The 19,953-nt window shown below is 40.1% G+C and overlaps 3 protein-coding genes across 3 annotated transcripts in view; all 3 read right to left on the bottom strand.

Moving 5' to 3' along the window:
• Positions 1–216: 216 nt before the first annotated feature.
• On the bottom strand, positions 217–1,594 carry LOC104954404 (uncharacterized). Its single transcript, XM_010781507.1, has 2 exons — positions 817–1,594; positions 217–715 (listed from the first exon to the last, which is right to left on the bottom strand). Exons 1-2 carry the CDS (start codon positions 1,346–1,348, stop codon positions 327–329), a joined length of 921 nt encoding a protein of 306 aa, XP_010779809.1. The 5' UTR covers positions 1,349–1,594; the 3' UTR covers positions 217–326.
• Positions 1,595–2,708: 1,114 nt separating this feature from the next.
• cytip (cytohesin 1 interacting protein) lies at positions 2,709–6,231 on the bottom strand. The gene is made up of 8 exons (XM_010781506.1): positions 5,637–6,231; positions 5,267–5,316; positions 5,070–5,124; positions 4,839–4,941; positions 4,588–4,681; positions 4,396–4,462; positions 4,113–4,179; positions 2,709–3,925 (listed from the first exon to the last, which is right to left on the bottom strand). The coding sequence occupies exons 1-8, from the start codon at positions 5,799–5,801 to the stop codon at positions 3,465–3,467; spliced, it is 1,062 nt and encodes a 353-aa protein (XP_010779808.1). The 5' UTR covers positions 5,802–6,231; the 3' UTR covers positions 2,709–3,464.
• A 2,052-nt stretch (positions 6,232–8,283) lies between these two features.
• Positions 8,284–19,953, bottom strand: part of acvr1c (activin A receptor type 1C) — a 26,527-nt gene continuing 14,857 nt past the window's right edge. Inside the window, exons 2-9 of the mRNA XM_010781505.1 lie at positions 18,223–18,453; positions 14,987–15,217; positions 13,500–13,730; positions 13,238–13,405; positions 12,476–12,632; positions 11,806–11,930; positions 11,526–11,656; positions 8,284–10,916 (exon numbers count right to left, since the gene is read on the bottom strand). Of these exons, the coding sequence (XP_010779807.1) occupies positions 10,791–10,916; positions 11,526–11,656; positions 11,806–11,930; positions 12,476–12,632; positions 13,238–13,405; positions 13,500–13,730; positions 14,987–15,217; positions 18,223–18,453 (1,400 nt within the window). The 3' untranslated portion in view covers positions 8,284–10,790. The remainder of the gene's footprint in view (positions 10,917–11,525; positions 11,657–11,805; positions 11,931–12,475; positions 12,633–13,237; positions 13,406–13,499; positions 13,731–14,986; positions 15,218–18,222; positions 18,454–19,953) is intronic.

The raw sequence follows: 19,953 nt of genomic DNA, 5'->3' as shown, positions 1-19,953 counted from the left end.
ATCGTATAGTTATTATAGCGAGTAGGATTATAAAGCCCTGAGCATCTTATTTAGTGTAATCCACTGCCCAAATACCTGCCTTACATAACAAGATGTTTCCCACATAAAACCATCAAATGAAAAGCAGAACATACAGATGTTTTTTAAGCATTGCTCTCAAATCAGATAAAGCACAGCTGATATAAATAATGCTCTTCATTTGGAAATCTTGTGTGACCCTAAAGTTACATCAGAAATGTTAATGCTTTGTACAATTAGATGTTTCAAACAAATAAATATGTAAACTTTCTACCACATGGTAAAGATGCTCAATCAGTTAGATCTTCTTACAAATTCATCATCATATACTCAAACTCATCTATCTTCTGGCGGGTGTTTCCTCTGCGGATCTTGCGGTAGGACACGGTGCCGTATTTAGAGGAAGTGAGGTGGCTGAAGGATTTCTGGTCGCCGTCGCTGCTGCACGATTTCTTCGGCAGGGGCAGAGTGGAGTAGCCTGGACTGAGCTTTTGATGAAACCCCCCAGGGATGAGGAAGTTGCGCTCCTGCTCTGGCTCCACCTGAAGCGGCCTGTCACCTGATACCTGGAGATCAGCATTAGACATCTGCTGTGGGAGGTCTGCCTCCCCATTCAGCCTGTCATAGCCCCGCTCATTAGTGACAGCAGAGGGCTCAGGGTTTGGTGTGACTTCTTCTTTCTCAACTGGTAGATTCACTGAAAATAAAAGAGAGGGGAAAACTGTTTTGCATCTGTAAACAAAAACCGCCCTGTAAAGCAATCTATGTTACTGCACAATATAAATAAGTTACTCTTACCTTTTTCAGCTGGTGTGTTTTGTTCGGTTTGCATCTCTGCAATAGTGCACTTAGAAGATTCTCCACAGGGCCTCTCTGACTTCTCTGAGGTTAGATCAGACTCTGTTTGTGGATCTGACTGATCCATGGGTTGAGTTGTTACTGTTTGGCCTTCTTGGCGTTCCTCTTCTTGTTCATCCACGATGACGTGCTGATTCAATTCCTCCTTCAACTCTGAACTTTCTTTGTCAGTAATGTATTCTTCCCCTGGCTCTTCCTCAACATCTGCCACACTGTTGACAAGAGGCTTGCACCCGTTGGCACCAAAACCACAAGTTGTAATGTCCTGATGAACTTGGTCCTCGTCACTGTAGAACACAGAGTCATCTCCCTCCTCCATTAACCACACGTCTTTTTCCTCTGGTTCCTCCAGGGTCTGCAGGGCTTCACGAGTGATCCCACCGATGATCTCTAGTACCTGGGATGCAAGTATGTCTTCATCTACTGCCAGCCTGGGGGGCTTTGGAGGAATTGTGCTTGTCTCCATATCCATCCTTCTGTTCTACTTTTACCTATTGAAGATAATAAAGCTTCAATGCTCTTAGTTGTTCCTTTGAAGACTATTTGCGGAGGCAATTTTAAGCAACCACCAGACTTCTCATCGTAACACCGTTTGCTCCAGCAATCAAAGTATTTGACCAAAATACCTCCTTTCCTACATTCTCAGAGTGAAAACAGAATCCATGCTACGTCTCAGTCTCAGTGCAAGGTCCAGCGTGTGTGTGCTCTCTAGTGCTAGCACCATGTAATTCTGTGTGGGTGTTGCAACACTGAAGAACGAGGGTTTTGTTGGGGCCCCAACAAAGAATCCTTGTGTATTTGGCATCTGCATGAAGCGATTGTATTTATTCTTTGATAATCCCTGCTGGGTTGACCTCCTTCATTCTGTAACCTTTCAGTCTGGATTAACATTCTCCTATAGTTTTTCTTTACAGTGAAGCTTCACCTGAACCAACTGTGGTTCTGCACACGTGCTCCAGATAAGCCTTGTTAATGCCTTCATTCATAATTTCGTAAGGCACCTAAAATGCTGAAATAACATTGTGAACACTTACATTTCGTGAAACAGGAAACATCAGCAGTACAAAGAGGTAACACTCTTTTTTATTTAACAAAAAAATATATCAGAGGTTAAATAAAAGAGACGAAGTAAAGAAAAGACGTTTGTTGATTTTCCTGCATTAATTACGTCACAATCCCCACAATGTATCCTGTGACATTTTTGAGGGGTCCAACCCTTATGTTGGAAACCACAGGACTCAATAACCTAACTGTGTAAAGCTAGATCCACCTCAATAAGCAACACTAGTAAACGTTAAAAAAAAAAAGAACTTCTCTTAAGTAGCTTGCTGGTAAAACTTCTCTGTTACTTTTCGAATTATTATTTTTATTATATTTCTAAATGATTAGTCTCTCAGTTTAGCTGATGCATAACGTTTTTGTTTTTGTGAATATAGTAATCAAGTGCTGGAAAACGGTTAAATTCCTCATAATGTGATGATGCCCCTCTGTACCTCTCTCTGTCTCCCTCTGTTTAGCAGGCAGGAAACCAAAGAAGTGACACTTATTACAGGAAATGTGTGAGGTGCTATTCTCAAGTGTTGTAACTGTTGTAACTTAAACTTTACAGGCAATCAACAGTCCCCATAATAATACTTGTTTTATGTATATGAATAATCGATCTGCACTACCTGCATCATCAACAGAAATCTATAATGTAACTCACTCTGTAATGTGTTAAATACACTTCCTGTGGCAAGGGTAACTTCAGACAGTGTGCTTTATCTGATCACTGACGGAAAAAATACTATACAGTGTTTAACTTCACACGTTTATTTTCAATTGCAAACAGACTTTATTGACTTGATACCAAAAAAGAAAGCACGACATTCTGTAAAAACGTACTTTATTGCTATTGAAAGTGAAACATACATATTTAAGCATATTCAGAAACAAGAAACAGTATTTCTGAACACCGAAAGTTAAAAAGAAATGTTGTGAACGAGCAGTTGTACTTCTTGTACCCACATCCTGTTATGAGCTGAGCAGACACCTATATGGAGTAGAGCTCTGGTTTTGGTTTTCAGCACCTGAATGTGACCGAAGTGCTGTTTACATGTGTATCAGACCTGAAATATACATGGTTCTCATGGGTTTTAGGTCACAGTAAACTCATGTTAAAGTACAAGGTGCTACATGAGTTCAGCTACTGCAGTTCAAACTTCTGATTAATGCAGCTTTTTATTCAAGCCAGTAGGATACACATCTCATCTATTTACATTACAATCTTGTATTCGTACATTCACACAAAGGAAGAATATTTTCATAATGCTTTTGTGCAACCACAAGTCTAAGCCAAGCAGTGAGCCAGGCTCACCTTTAAGGCTCAGGACCCTCTTGGATCAACTTTGACATTGATAAATGCCAAGTGCCAAAATGTCAGTTATCTCTGAGTTCCCATGAAGGCGAAGACAGGTTTCTTTTAAGGGTTAACCAAACCTTGTGTGTGTGGAAACACTTCATTACAGTGTCTATCTCTTTCTTCAAAAAGAGCATGAGAAACCTTGTTAACCCTTAGTATCAAATAAACACAAGGAGCATGTGAGTCACTAATAGTTTGTTCCAATCTCCTCCTCTTCCACTGATCGCTGGAGTCCAGGAATTAACTTCAGGATGTGTTTACGAACACTGGTTCTCCTGCTTTTACGGGGCAGGGTACCAAACAAGGAGGAGATCCTTGTTTCCTCCCAGGAAGGAGAGATGGAGCTGCTGCTGCTGCCGGCCAAGCTGGAGCTGCTGGAGCGTCCCAGGTGATGATGGTTGGAGCTTGTTGAAAACCTGCGGGAGCCGTCCTGTGAGGGGAAGTCTCTGGAGAAGAAGCAGCTGTCGTCTGTGGTGCTGGCTGCACTGCAGGGGCTTGGAGAGCACAGATCCCCAAACACACTGGCCTGGTCACTGTCTTCTGTCATCACGCTTCGGTAGCTACTGTCACTTGAAAAACGCCGGCGTTGAGTACTCAGACTCCCTGATGAGTCCATCGAGAGGTGGAGGCTGCTGTTGTTCAAGTTCCCTGAAAACACAACAGTGTTAGATAAAGCTGTAGCTGACGAGAAGTTTGCAACAGGAAGTTTGTCAGTGTTCATTTTTCAGGGGAACTCCTTTATCTCAGTTATCTGGAGTTTACACTTGAATGCACAACATTAACAGAAAGATGTGAGACAGGAAGTGCTGGGTGACGGCTGAACAAATCCTCTCACCTCGCATCAGACGTTTTTCCTGTAATGTAACGGCTTGTAGCTCCACCAATTTCTCACGTAGTGATTGCTGTATGACCAGAAAAAAGATTGAGGTTTTAAGTCTGGTAAGAAACATTTTAGCCTATACATTCAAGGCTCAGTATGAGAGCCCACAATGGGTTTAGTTATGACATGTTTGAGTAAGCTGTTTAGCTGGGATTGGGTGGTTTAGTTTAGTCACTGAAATAAAACCACAAAGCTGCAGTATGTTAACAATAAACATGGGCGGGTCACAGATACACACCTTCAGCAGGTTCACCCTCTTCTCCAGCTCTATCTGCTTCACTACATTTCCACACACTGTCTCCATCCTGGAATCACATAAAAACACAGGGTCACACACAATAGAAAATCCTCTGATATTTGTATTTCTGCACATTGGATTCATCCTCTGTTGTGCTTTGATGCACAGCCAATGTTTTCTTTTATCACTTACTTTAGACTGTTGGTTGATTCTTTGATCAGATCAAGTATGTGTTGATGAGATGATCCTTCAATGCTGACCCCATTGATGGTGACGATAATATCTCCTACAATGAACATGCATAAAAGGAACTAATCATTTACAAGAAGAGGACATGGCTTTGCTTAGCATCTGTGCATCAGTGTGTGTAGGCGTTGACATACTAACTCTGTGTATGCATGGGAAGCCTGTGAAGGCCTGTTTAGAGGATGTGGGTGGTCTACCTGCGGTCAGGCCAGCACTCTCAGCAGCGCTGTCCTCCTGCACTTTGAACACAAACGTGCACATCTCCACTGCAGAGCTGTCCTTCAGCTGCAGGCCATAGGTCTGCAACAAGGGAACATTAGTCACAAAAATGCTTTTCAAAGAAACATATCAAAGAATCGAGCAGGTTTTAAAAAGCATGAGAGCATAAAATGATGTATTTAATCTTAAAGAGTATAAAATCTGATTACCTGAATTTCAAAACCAAATGTTTCATTGTCTTGTTTTTCAAGTTCGATCGTGGTCCTGTGCAAACAACAAAATGCAAATGAATATTTTAGGAACAACTCGTCATGTTTTGAATTTTCCATCAATGATTTGTTGTGAGGTTAAAAGTGAACCCCCCCCCCCTTTACGATCTATTGCACCTCAGATTTGATATATTTACCTTTGTGGGTCAGAGTAATCAACCAAGGAGTTGGAGTGGGTTAGTTTTGTCTGCAAAAGGAGAAATGCAGAGTTCCTCTTTAAAACATTATAACAGATTAAAGTGTAAACCTCTCAGGAAACTAAAAAGGTTGCTCAGTGTACGAAAATGTTGATCCTGCATTTCTAAATAACTCAAAAGATTACGATTGGTAAAAGGCTTTCTGCCAGTTGCAGAGAGATGCTATACTTTTGTTACACAGTTAAATCAGTGAACTGCTTTTCATTATGAACAATACTGCATAAGAGAAACGTCAGGTCTAATAAATGTTGTGTTTTATGTTTGATTTGCATTGCACAAGTGTGTGTTTACATCTGCTTTATTGTCTCACCTTGCTGACTCTGGACAGGGAGCCTGTGATGTTCTGTTGTCGATCATTGTTTTCCCTCAGGGAGCGTCGGGACCACAGGGAGCATTTCTTCCTAGTATTATCCAGAATGTAATTCTCTTGGCTGCTCTGTCGTTGAAGTCCATTGAAATTCATAGTGCGCTGCATGGTAGAGTAGCCCTCAAAGAACCATCATGTCCTGCAGCAGCAGCAGCTCTTCAGTGATCGTGTGGCCCTGCCCCGCTGAGCAGCTACAGGCACAATGTGTCAGAGCGGAAATCCACGTCATGTGAGGGTTGTGGTGGACCTGCATCTGCAGATCACAATCTCACATACCTTACTTCCTTTTCACCTCTTTCAACTTCTTTCTTGAGAAGGCATGGTCCGCTGTTTTGAAAAGCAAAGGAAGTTTTTTTTCTTCTTATAAATCCCCTTCGAATAGTCCCTTTCCTTTTTAGCAGTCTAAGCAATTTGATTTATGGTCTGTCAGAAATCAGCAATGCATGAGAAACTGCCACATCACGCTTGCAGCAGCACCTGCTTCCAGCCTCTCTCACTCTCAGTTCCTCAATGGGCTTAGCTTCGGCCTGAGTCCTGTGTTCTGCCAAGCAGGGAGACTTGTCTTATGAGGACAGACAAAAGGCTGATTTAGCTCGGGGCCACTGTCACGCTCCCCAAACAGAAAGCATGGGTCATTGGGCCGAAGGCATCAGACACGGTTGGTTCAAAAGGGAAATCACACACACAGGCCGCAGCCAGGGAGACAATGGCTGATGGGGTAAAGAAAACTGAACCAAAGTGCACAAACCTTCTCGCACTACCACACCCATGCCTACAAAAGGCACAGTGTTTAATCTGCAGGAAGAGAAGATCATCTTTCACTATGCACAAAAGCCACATGTCTAGGGACCAGTACTGTATGAACCCAGTTGAAATACTCCCTTGCAGCAGATTGCCCCACAGCCTTTCCCTCTGCCCCGCTGCCCCTCAGCAGACCGTCTGGAACACAGACACCACATTTCACCAGGACATTGCACATTTCCCGTCCACCATAAGTACAGATACGTTTTGTTGATAGCATGAACTCTCCTGCTGCTTGATGTGAGGACAACAGAAAACACTGGATTCATTATCATCGATGAGTCTTTTCTTCTTAAAACAACACACACATCCTATTCATATTGGCATATTGTGTTTGATAATAATGATCATATTTATTTGAATAGCACCTTTCATACAATAATTGCATTTTTAAGTGCTTCACAGTAGACGTGTTGTGCTTAAATGTATTCAAAAGCAGTCAGTGTTAATTAAAACAAGTGGTTCCAATGCAGTCAACTTGCAGTATGTTTAATACCTATTTGTTATAAACATTGTTTTATAATGTGGAAAAAATGAGAATACATTTTTTAGGTTAAAAACAGTTAAAGGTCCCATGTCATGGCCATTTCTGATCATAATTCCATTGTTGAGGTAATATACTAAAATAGATTTATATTGTGCAATTTTCCAAACTCACATTGGTTTCTCATACAGCATCTCTGTATAGTATGTGTATTCACTCTCTGTCCTAAACGGCTTGTTGGAGCCCCTGCCCCCCCTCCCTATGAGCCCAGTGGCCGTCTGCGAGACTGCGAGACTGTGAGACAGCAAAACCCAGCCCGAAACCAGCCCGAAACCAGCCCGAACACACACCCGCAGCCTGGCTGGGAGTTTGTGTGTGTGCTCACACACCGACTCACATCCTCGCCGCGTCTCGCCGTCTCAGGGAGGAGAAATCGGCGGAGCTGAGAAAAGATTGAGATTGTGTGTGTGAGGAAGTCCGCGGATTGTTCCATTTGGACCAATCCACAGACTTAACCTAACGGCTCCGCGGACGTAACGTAACGGCTCCATGGATTGGTCCATTTGGGCCAATGGGTCCATTTGGGTATGGGCACATCACTGTACCCAGGAAGAAAACAATGGAAAAAGAGAAATCTCCAGCGAGGCGTTCTGGGTATTTTCTGTGTTAGAGTTTTACTCGCTACAGGGTGTACTTTGAGGGTTTGTGACTTTGCAGACCGTTTACATGCATAAAAACATTCATAACACACAAGGGAACGGGTAATAACCGGAAAAGCATGACATGGGACCTTTAAAGCTATAACCTCAAAGAAACCTTTAAACTATAAATATAATTTGGTAACATTTTCTATAATGACATCCTTTTCGCAGATAAAGCTCCTGTGGGTAACACTGTGTGACCTTTCCACTTTGAGGTAACAGTAAAATCCGTTGAAGCAACTCGCAGCGCAGTGCTCGGTGTTGACTCATCTGCAAAGTGCTGATGGTCTCAGTGTTACACTTTCTTTCCCTGCTCTATAACGGACACATTATGAACAGTTTACACAATCAAAGCAGTAGATCAGAGAGCGAGGATGAGTCACGTCATTTGAGGTAAAAGTATACGAAAGGACCTGTTTCAGATAAGGTGCTCTGGGAAATTCTTTCCTACGTGCAGTAATGTGCAAAGATCTGCACAATCTTTGCTTCAAAAAACTAGTGCAATGTGGAGACATTTTATACTGAAATATATATTTGTATACTCAATCAAATATTTGTATTATGAAAAAAAGTAATGGAAAGAGTTCATTCCATGAAAAACTGTTCATTGTTTATTTATTGTCACTTTTATACAGAATAAATAGTGCAAGAAGAAAAATAAATGCAAAGGCATTCAAACAAGCCATGACATAAAATGGGTTCACTTTAATCCAAAAATATTGGTCTAAATTGGTTTGAAAGTCTAAAAGCAGGAATTATTTTTATGAAAGCAGCATTACATGTGAAAACATTAAGCAATTTCATACACAATATATAAAAGACACTAGTCAGTAATTGCACATGGTGCTCACGCCTCTTTGAATGATAGATAAGCATTTTATATATGATATGATACGATAATACTTTAATGGTCAGATCAAGTCTGAAATTTGACTTGCATCACAGCAGCTCCATGTGTAACATCAACATAGACAAATATCAAGACACAATACATGAAGAAATAAACAACAAACAATTAACATAACAGCTCAGATGTCTATTGTGTGACCTGATTAATTATCTGAGAAGCATATAGGACTCAATACACAACACAAAAGCTTGGCTCAGCATAGATCGAACATCAGATACAAAATATTTATATTTACAAATGACACAGGCGAAGCCAGACGCTATTGTACTGCATTTTCAATATTATACTGTAAACTGCAACACACAAAATAGAATGATCCCATGATTGAAGTCAACAAATCATTTCATAGAAAACAGAAAAGATATACTTTTTTTTCAAAGCAGCGAACAGGCTACATAGCCTATTTTCAGGCAACACAGCTGATGCTATACACCAGTAATGGTTAACCCTTTATAACAGGAGGACATGCATACAGTATGTGTCAACACTGAGCAGCGACATGGAAGCATTTGCCTTAGCCACTAAAAGCATGAACATTAATTGAGGATGAATAGATGGGAAACATGGGCCGGCACAGCACCGGTTAAATCAACAATAAATGATTGATCAGAGTTGCATTTTTAGACACAGAATCATTTGAACTTGAACAATATGAAACAAGTACACACACTTTGACACATGTGGGCAACAGGCACACATGGTATGCAGATTCACCAATGTGCACCTTCCCTAATCCTGTTACGATAAGGCCTCTTCAGACCAAAGCCTTGCTGTGCACCCATCACTCAGACTGTGCTCTTCTCCTGTTATTTTCCTCATGTTTTACGATTTTTAAAATGTGTTTTTAACTTGATCAAGATCTGATCTTATATTGCTCATATTGCTTTTATCCTAATTGCTGTTTTACATAAACAGTATCAGGCTTGTAGGGTGAATTGTTTTCTTACATAACTACCTAGTTGTCAAGCCAATGTTAACAATACTCAAGTTCTGAATTCTGCAGTAAGGCAGCTAAGAATTTATCATTTCAATAAAATTCTTCCAGTGTAAATTAATATATTTAAGAAATATAAAGCAAATAACTTTTAACCATGATGCCATTTATTTAGTTTTTCAACAACTCTTTACAGCAAAATGTGCAAAATATATGAAGCAGGAGCTTATGCACTTCCCTTTAGGGTGTTAAATCATATATAATCTAATCTAAGAGAGGCAGCTTTATCACTTAAATTTAAGTGAAAACAATAAGTCAGTGTAAATATTTACAAGGTGGCGCCAGAGTAACAGTCAAGCTTTTAACTAACCAACCAAATGTAAGGGGTTACTCGGATTATATTAGGATAGGCCAAGTCTTAGTTTGTCAGGCTTTACTTTTGTTTTTGTTTTGATCAGCCCCAGTTATACTATAAGTTGGGGGATCACCAAATGTATTAGGGTTCATCCTCTGGGGACCAGGAATGTCTTTACTTAACTTCATCCATTCAAAAGTATTTGGACTAACGTATAAACTCTCATTGCCATCCAATGTTGATACGAATCAATAGTTGGATAGTAACATTTCACAAATAAAAACACTTGGATATATTCACATTTAATATATTAAGCTAACAGATATCTTCCAGTTGGATACACACAGCTGTATTCCTGTACAGTAACATTTACACTAAACACAAGCAATACAGTGAACATTAGTATACTGCAATCACTTTTTAAAGCACTTCAAACACTTTAAAATTCAGATGATCAGGGAAAGTCTGTTAATAAGCTTCCAGTATCATGTGTGATTGTCAGTAGGCACATAAGCTACTCAGCAATACTGCATTTGTTATAAGATATGGCACAAAAATACTACAATGTGCAACTTTAAGCTTTGGGCACTTAAAAGTCTGAGGTAGCAAAATAATCTGTTTATTCATTATATATATTCTTATTTCTTATAGCACTTTCTAGCGACATTTCAGCTGTTTGGTTAACTGTTTTGAGTGATTGTCTATGTGCAAAGCAGCCATGGACACCCCTACAATACTTTGGCACCAAAAACAGACCTGAAGTTGCTCTCTGAGGGTGAACAATGTGGTGGTCTCCTGAAGAGGGCAGCCTCAGGCCGTTAGAGAGAATAGCGTCTCCCAGTTACTGTGACTCTGTCCTTCGTGTCGCACCAGTGCCAGCACCAGTGGTGATCAGCAGGGCAACAAATTTACTTAATCTTTGACGTCCTTGCTGAAGGACAGCTGAGAAACAGTTTTCTTGACCCGCAGAGCGGTGAGTCGAGCAGCAGGGTTGGTGTACCAGCACTCTCTCATCAGTTTTCCCATCACACGCAGAGCCTGGTGGGTAACAAGCAGACGGATGAAAAGCGAAAACGTCAGAGCTGTAGTGTCGGCTTCTTACTTTGTGTAACATAAATACCAAAGCTTTGGTAATTATAAAAAATGTGTTACATTTAGTTTTCATCACTGTCAAAACAGACGTTTCTTTTGGAATTCAGTTCACTGTTTTTTTTTAGCAATTCGGGACATACTACGCTGATAAATACAGTGTTCATCATTTTAAAGTGCCTAAGTGAAACAAATGTATTATTGATTGTCTTTCAAAGCTTTTATCAAACTGAACTGAGCTGAGCTGACGACAGTGCCTTCAGTCTCCAGTGAGGGGAGCTCCAACTCTTCCTTTACTCACTTAGCGAAAATGATCATTGAAGTGAAGTTTCAGAATGAAAAATGTGCTCATTAATGCAATGAACACGTCTACTGCAAAACAAAAGTGCCTGTGTTGCGATGAACAAGTTTTTTCTTCAATAGCATATTATGGCATGTTGTGGTTTTGTTTCTGGCTTTTACACATTTATACATACACTCATGATAAGTGAGCATCATCATAAAGTTGGTGAAAAATACACAACATGAGGATACATCAGTTATATTTTCCTGTCTCACCTCGCAGCTCTGCCACTGGTTAGGAACGTTGGGTCTGAGTTTCTGATCACACACCACCTTCCTCATGTCCTCGATGGCTGGATCAGAAGGCACCAGGTCATAATAAGGCAGCTGGAAATCTTCATGCAGTCCTGTGAAAAAAAGGACATTTGATTCATCATGCCTGTCCTTATCTGCCTTGTGAAGACAGGACTGATGTACAGCGTACTAAAAAACATGAGGGTATAACCACCCTTAAATAGCATGCGATGGGCAAATAAACATGGTCCATTTAAAGTACCTCTAACAGAGCATCTCCGAGCCAGTTCCCAGAACACCAGGCCCAGAGAGTAGATATCCGCCCTCTTGAATGACTCAAAGCTGTTCATATGGAATGACTCATCCAAGATTTCTGGGGCCATGTACCTTCAGAGGACAAAATGATTAAGACCTAAGTACTTACTTCCTAAACCGACTGGAGTGTTAGTTTGTTTCACCATGTTCTCTCAATTAAAAATCGTATAAGGGCACTTGGAAAGCAAAGACATCTGCCAAGGCCACTGCTTCATGCTGCTACATGTCTAAAACAAGACCAATGAAAATGTGGCCGGTAGTTTTTCCGTAAACATTCTGCCAAACAAGTCCAACAAAAAACAAGTTGCTTTGTATTTGTGACTCTAAAGACATTTAAAGATGATGTTTCAGGAAGCTCAAGGGACAAAGACATCATCTTAAAAGCACAACACTGACAGCACTTAAACCACTTCTTTGCTTTTGTTAGGGCCAAATATAAGTCTTTAAGAAATATAGACTAACGTTTAAATATATATATATACAATACATGAGAACTGTGTAGGAATGGCTATAATCAGGCCATACTGAGACAAGGGTCTTAAACACTCTTGAGGTAATTTCAGTTTATTTTCCTGTTTCTATTTGTTGTTAACTGTGTGTTAGGAAGTAAATAAGACCTCTTGGTTCCCACTCTGTGGTTGGACGGTATGTCGATGGAGTTGGTGCTTGAGTCGTGTTTCACAGCCAAACCCAAGTCTGCGATGACTGCGGTGCCGTTATTCTTCACAAGGACATTTTTCGACTTCAGGTCTCTGTGGGAAATCGCAGGTTTCCCTATAACCAAGAAGGCCACAAATAAAGTATTTTGCTTCATACGCATACTCAACATGTTGCATACAGTAATGCTATTAGGATAAATGAAGTAAAAAAGAACAATTGAACAAGTGTTTTGTAGTACTCTTACATACAGTATCATGAAATCTAGTCAATTCATCACCGCCATGAATGACATTTATGTGAAAAAACCACACAGTTGAATTGCAATCGGTTTACTGAGCAAAAGGAAAGGAAAGTAATCACTATGATTTTATCTAATTTATCTAGCCAAGTACCAAACATTAGCAGGGTTATATGTTAGATGTTCTATATCTGCTCAGAGAGATTATTTTCTCGACTAAGCGATAATGTTTGATTCTGTGAAAGACATTTTTGACATTGCAGAAACTAAACTAAACAGATTTTAAAGTAATCTTTAGCTGCAAGCCTAAATTACAGCCTCATTTATACATCGTAAACAGCCTTGAGGTTTCACAGGCTGACTGTCACTGCTGGAATCTGGGGTGAGACAATTCTTTACTATAGTCGGTTTATTGCACACATAAATGCTATAACAGTTTTTATCATTCATAAACACATTCATTCACTTTTTACAGCCTTACCTTGTGTTCCGATGATTTCCATGTGGAGATGTGCCAGCCCACTGGCTATGGACAGAGCAAGGACGATCATGCCTTCCAAAGGGACCGTGTACCTGTTCAGGTAGTCATACAGGGAGCCATGCTCATGGTACTCTGACACCAACCAGAGCTGAGTCCACGAGCCGTTATCTGCAGCACACAGCAGATAATACAGATTGGCAGGTTTATCTCATAACTGTAATCTTAACTTCATTGAAATTGGTAATTGTCCGTCATTTCTTACCTTTGTTGTCCGCAGCAATGAAGCCTAAGATGTTCTCATGCCTGAGCATGATGGTCTGATAAATCTCTGCTTCACGAAACCAGGACCTCTCGTCTCTAGAGGAGAAAATCTTCACCGCCACATCCTCTCCTCGCCACTTTCCCCGCCACACCTCCCCAAATCTACCCTTCCCAATGGTCTCCTGCAGGACAATGGTCCGAGCTATAGTCCGCTGGACCAGCAGGGGCAGGCCTAAGAAACACCAGCAACACAATTAACTGATATTAATACACAATATGATACAATACGATATAATACGATACGATATGATACGATACGATAATACTTTAATGGTCAGATCAAGTCTGAAATTTGACTTGCATCACTATGTAACATCAACATAGACAAATATCAAGACACAATACATGAAAAACAAACATTTAACATAACAGCACAATCACTTAGAGAAACATGCTCAAAGACCCTTTAGCATGCATTTGATCTGGGATTTAGCTCTGTCAATGACACACAATTGTATATTTCCATTTCACAGCATGCCAGGTATATTAAAACACAAGTTACCAATATGGGGGTCATTTTAGACTGTGATATACATGTTTTAAGCAATTTTAACATCGTTGCAAAAACGTTGCCAGGATCACACCATTTTTAACTCGGAATGCTTTTACAAGCTTTTATTACTAATCGCTTGGACTACTGCAATTCTCTTTTTACTTGTCTCCCTAAAACATCTTTAAAGAAATTGCAATCCATTCAGAATGCTGCAGGACCACATTTCCCCAGTGCTGTCATCACTGCACTGGTTACCAGTGTCTTTCAGAATTGATTTGACTTCTTTCAGATGTCCTTTTAAGGCTTTACAAGGTTTTACATAACCTGGCCCTTACATACATCAGTGACTGTGGAGGCTGCTTTCTGTTTTTATGGACCCAAACTGTGGAACTGCCTCCCATCGGATCTTAGAACAGCAAACTAAATTAAAGACCTATCTGTATAATTTGGCTTTTCATTTGGGGTAATTGTTGTGGTATTATAAGCTTTATTTATATAGCACCTTTCATGCAAGATGCTGCCCAAAGTGCTTTACAGATACAAATAATCCAATGGGAGGCTCTTCCCCAGTTTGGGGCCATAAAAACAGAAAGCAGCCTCCGCAGATGTCTTGTGTAAGACTTTCAGTATGAGAGGATCTGAGTGTCCTTGTAGGGTCATACAATGAAAGCCAGTCTGTGATGTATGTAGGGGCCATGTTATGTAAAGCCTTGTAAATCATTGAAAGCACTTTAAAATCATTCTGAAAGACACCGGTAACGAGTGCAGTGATGACAGTGCGGGGGAAATGTGATATATTTTTGTGTTTGTTAAAATCCTGTAACTATACGAATACAATTATGTAACTATTCAATTGTATTTGCTTTATAGTTATTCAAGTCTGTCAAGATTACCCAGTATGGGTCATTATATCAGATAAGCGCCATCTCTCTTACCTGATCCAGAGCCCGATGTGCTCATGTCGTAGATGAGGTCTTTGAGACATTTGTCAGATGACATCAACATCTGGTCATCCAGAGGTTCCTCCAGGTCCTGCTTGTGGGCCCAGCAGTGGCTCTGGACCACCACCACACCCAGCAGGACCCCCACACACATCAGGCATGAGGGCACCAGGATCACCGCAGCCAGCTGCAGCCGGCTCCAGCCCGGCTCCTCCAAAGGCCTCTCTGCGCGCACACACACACACACACACACACACACACACACACACACACACACACACACACACACACACACACACACACACACACACACACACACACACACACACACACACACACACACACACACACACACACACACACACACACACACACACACACACACACACACACACACACACACACACGATGTAGCCAACATTGTTAGCATATCAATCATTGTTCCCTATAATCTATCTCTATGGGCAAATAATCAGTTGATTGTGAGTGAGCTTGCACCCTCTGGTGGTGAATAATATTTTTTTTGTGTTTCAGAGAGAGTGAATTAATCTTCTTAATCTTAGTGGACAATCATTTATCAGTGGTGCAAAACTACTGCCAAAATGTGCTGATGTACTGAAATACAAAGAAAAGCTCTTCTGACCTTAACACAAGCACAGCAAAATAAAGCTGTCCAACATCGTATAATTTAGAGGGATGGAAATTGTATATTTGGCAGATGCAAAGTTTAGTCTGCCAAAGCATCAGAACAATTTATTATTGCACATAAATGTCATTACTTAAATGTAATGAAGAGATAAGTGACTGATCAACAACCTCACTGTGAATAAGTAGTGGGTTTGGAAAAATAATGTAACCTGGTGTTTTTTTTTTATCTCTGACCTTCATTCTGTGTGTGGGTGGACAGGTGAGACGTGGACACAAACAAAATAGCAGAGGTGGTGAGCGCTACAATAATATGAGATTCAAAGAGTGAACACTGTGAGAGCATTGTAGCATAACCAAACTTTGAAATGGCCAACTTTGATTGCTATAGCTTTCATATTAACCTCAGGAATAATTTCAGGAACGTATAACACTTCCAACAAACAGTTTCAACATCATTAATGCAGCCCTAATTTATGTTTCTTCAGCCCTTTTTATCTTCTCCTATCCCTAAGGAATAAAATGTCCACACCATGAGGGATTCAAACATGCAACATCTGCAGATGTGCAAAGCAACACGTCCTGAACTAAACCACAGTTTCATAAGACCTCTTTAACCTTTTACCTAAATACAGATCCTGTCCTTGTGTCCAACTCGAGCCCATCATGACTTGACATTACACATGACCTTAAAAACAACACTCTACTCTCCTCTGGCCCAGTTGCAAAATACTGTATCTTCTATAAACTGCTACTGCATAATTGACAAGAAAGGCATCTCAGCAGTAATTTCTTCTTTAAAGCAGTTGCTTTAACGCACCATTCACACAAACGTGAGATTGAGGAATAACAATGAATACAATTAAGGCGAAATTAGATCTATGAAAAACACAAACTACATAACGTAATCTTTAACTGCAAGTGCAGAAGTCGCAGACACAAACAGATATCACCTCTTTGTGTTTATAAAATAAATAGCACACTGGATGAAGTCATAGTCTGATATTTAGCAAAGGAACAGATTGATTCTCATTCACAGTCCACACCATCACAGCTGGAGTCTGCAGTATGTTGCACTTCAAACCTCCTGTGTCACCTCTACATTTGATTTACGCAGCCATCTGACTCTAATTAATTAAGGTGAATTTAAATAAGTGGGGGATGAAACTCTTCTTTTCTTTCCATGTTCCATTGTTATTCCTTTTGTGTCTGTTGTTTCAAATAAAGCCCTCTCACTAGACCACATTGTTAACCTTTTGTACGATTACTGTGGGTGCCCAACCTGAATAGATTTTTAACACATTTTTGTTTCTTTGTATACCTTTACAAAGAAAGACTGCTGATTAGAGCTGGAACAGCAGGACGATTAATTGACTAGTTGATCAGATAGATAATTGGTCATGCTTAATAATGTATCGCGCAATATCCATAACATTTCCTGTTTACTGTCATCCTGTATCATGTAACAGGAATGAATATCAATGCCCTTGAGATTGTTAATTAAAGAAAACAGAACATTTGAAGACTTCACTTTCACTATTTTATGATAATGGATATAATTGTTCAAGTAACTTGCTTGTAACTTAAAAAGACAATCAATCCTTCACATCAAACTTTTCAGATTTGATTAGGTATCTTAGCTGCTATTTCAATCCCTTTCCAACTACTGCAGTGACATCTTTATCTCAAATGTGTGTGTTTTTAAGCTAGTGGGCCTATACACAGCATTTAAATTGCCATGGGCTCGAACCGGATAAACACATGTATGTATCGCAGCAGTGTAGCACAAAAAACCCACAATGTTCCCAATGTTTAGTGTAACTCCAACCTCAAAGTGCACTCGGCTAAATTGTCTACTCAAAGGTGTAAATACTCCCCCTCTGCTTTGAAGGACAACTTCTGGACAGATGGCCCATGAGGCAGCACGACCACATGTGCTGACGCAGCATTTATTTATAAATCAGTGATGGGAGGGGGAGAAATTCCTAACCACTGTCCCTTCAACCCCGCAGGATTTTGTTATGTCACAGGATCTAGTCGGATCAGCATCCACATCGTCTAGCCAGGGCTGGAATAACTGAGAAATCCAACAGTTGTGCTGCTGTTGTCGAAAAAATAATCGAGAAATATGACGTCGTCCGAGTCACTGTCTGAGGAAATTATTTATCTATTATTTCTGTCTCTTTTTTTCTTTTCCAACTTCAGGTAAAATCTTTATGGTTTTAAAGGTCCCCTGGGTCTGTTACTTTAGATGAAAATAAGGAGCCACTCCCAATGCCCCTCTGCAGGATATTTGGTTAAAAAAAACACAATGGTGCTCTAGCAAATCGTTGTGACATCATAAAGTGGCAAAAATCTGATCAGCTCATTTTCAGACAGGTTTTTATATAAATGGATCAGGACCAAAAGTGAGCGAATCTTTTTTCCTGAAACTTTCAGAATCTCTTTAAGCAGAGGGGACACATGTTTATGTAAAAAAAACATGAAAACGTGGATTTTGCATAATAGGTGACCTTTAAAATAGGATTCATCCATTAAAGACAACCAACGATTGCATCATTTCAGAACCATCATGGTGGCCGTACCTGGCTGCAGGTGCAGAGTCTCATTGTTGCAGAAGTCAGTGAAGCAGCAGTTCCTTTTGGAGACATTTCGAGAGCTGTAGCAGAAGACCTGACCCTTCATCTCCGAGGGAGACAGGCACGACTTCACCGTCTCCTCCTTCCCCTCGATCAGCATCACAGAGTTCCAGCAGGCGCCGTCTGCGGCCGTCTCACAGGTGTGGTTGGTGCAAAGCTGGCACACACACCTCAGACCTGGTTAGATAACAATTTGCTCCATTAATTAATCGAATTGTAAGGGGGCAGGGGGGAGAGGACACCAGACTAGCAGCTCAATTCACATACTGCCAATGCTAGTGGTACTAGCTCATTAGAAGCATGATGGTCATGTTATGTAAGAAGGTTCCTCCTCTTAAATGGCTGGAGGTGCAGGGACCAGCGTAATGCATCTTAGTTTAACACCCAACTAATCTTGTGTTCTTATAGAGCTACTGTCATACTTTGTTTTATAAGACGTTAAGTGATTGTTACGAAAATGTGCACTGTCTGCTCACTGGAAAACCTGGAAATAAACAGTAGGATTATAGTATATTATTAAATTAATTATTTTAGCTGCACTACATTAAAGAGTTAAAAAACAAAATGTCTCCACAGTGTTGACTTGTGGAGACATAACTTCAAATGGGTTTTTATAACCCATTTTAAGTTATAAAACATATTCATCAGAAAGGTTACAAAAAGGCTGTATTTTGTATTGAATAATGTTGGCTTAGATTAATTATTGTAACCCCTTCGTAGTATCAGGCTTTTTAGTTTGCTAAGTAAACAAAAACCTTTTAGTTTAATAAATGTATCAAAACTCACCGGCCTCATAAGACAAAATCTAATGCAATCCAATACAACAGCACTGTCATTAATTGTACTTTTTACAAAGTTTAAAGATTAAGAATTGTTGACATTAACAACAACCCAAACAACAACAATACCCCATACGGCCTGCGATAGTGTTAACCAATAAAATAAAAATGGATTTGTTTTGTAAAAGGATTTGCAAAGATTGTAGAGGTGTACCTGATAAAGAGGCCAGCGAGTGTACATTGTTAGGTACTTCATGTAGTGTTTTGTGAGGTTAGAGGGTTTAATCCCATCTCAATCTAGTTGTAGAAAAAGTAAACAGATAGCTAGTTGAATTTCATCTGTAAAAAATGGTTTAAAGTGGACCTATCATGCTATATTTGAACAATATATTGTAGGGCCATACCTATATAAAGTATATAAATATAGTTTTTCAAAATACCAAACAGATCCTCCATTTTAGCCATGCCTCATTTCGCTCTATTTGCTCTTTTCCAGCCCTGTCTTTGCAGGGGGCTAATTCTGTGACGTAGCTTTAATGCAAATGAGCTGCAGCTGACCACGCCCCCCCNCTTGATTGGGTTGCCATGATCTTTGGTATATTGTCACTGGAGAATTAATTGTGCTGACTTCGGTGAGCCTTTGACCTTTCTTAGTACTCCATCAGCATGTCAAGTTTCCATGTATTCAGACCCGGCGTCATGGGCGGGTCCCATGGGGCCGGCCCGCCCATCCAGGATTTGGGCCTGCTGTTTTAATCAGGGCTGAATACAACATTTTAATTGTTTTATTATTATGTTTATGGTTGTTATTTGTAGGGCTCTGTCCTAATATTTATTTTTGTTTTAAACTATGTTTGAAAGATTAGTTTAATATCATTTTTTTATTTTGCTATGAAAT

This window comes from Notothenia coriiceps, unplaced genomic scaffold, assembly GCF_000735185.1.
Source record: "Notothenia coriiceps isolate Sejong01 unplaced genomic scaffold, NC01 NC01_scaffold00023276, whole genome shotgun sequence".
Classification (NCBI taxonomy): domain Eukaryota; kingdom Metazoa; phylum Chordata; class Actinopteri; order Perciformes; family Nototheniidae; genus Notothenia; species Notothenia coriiceps.
This window is presented reverse-complemented; position numbering and strand designations above follow the sequence as displayed.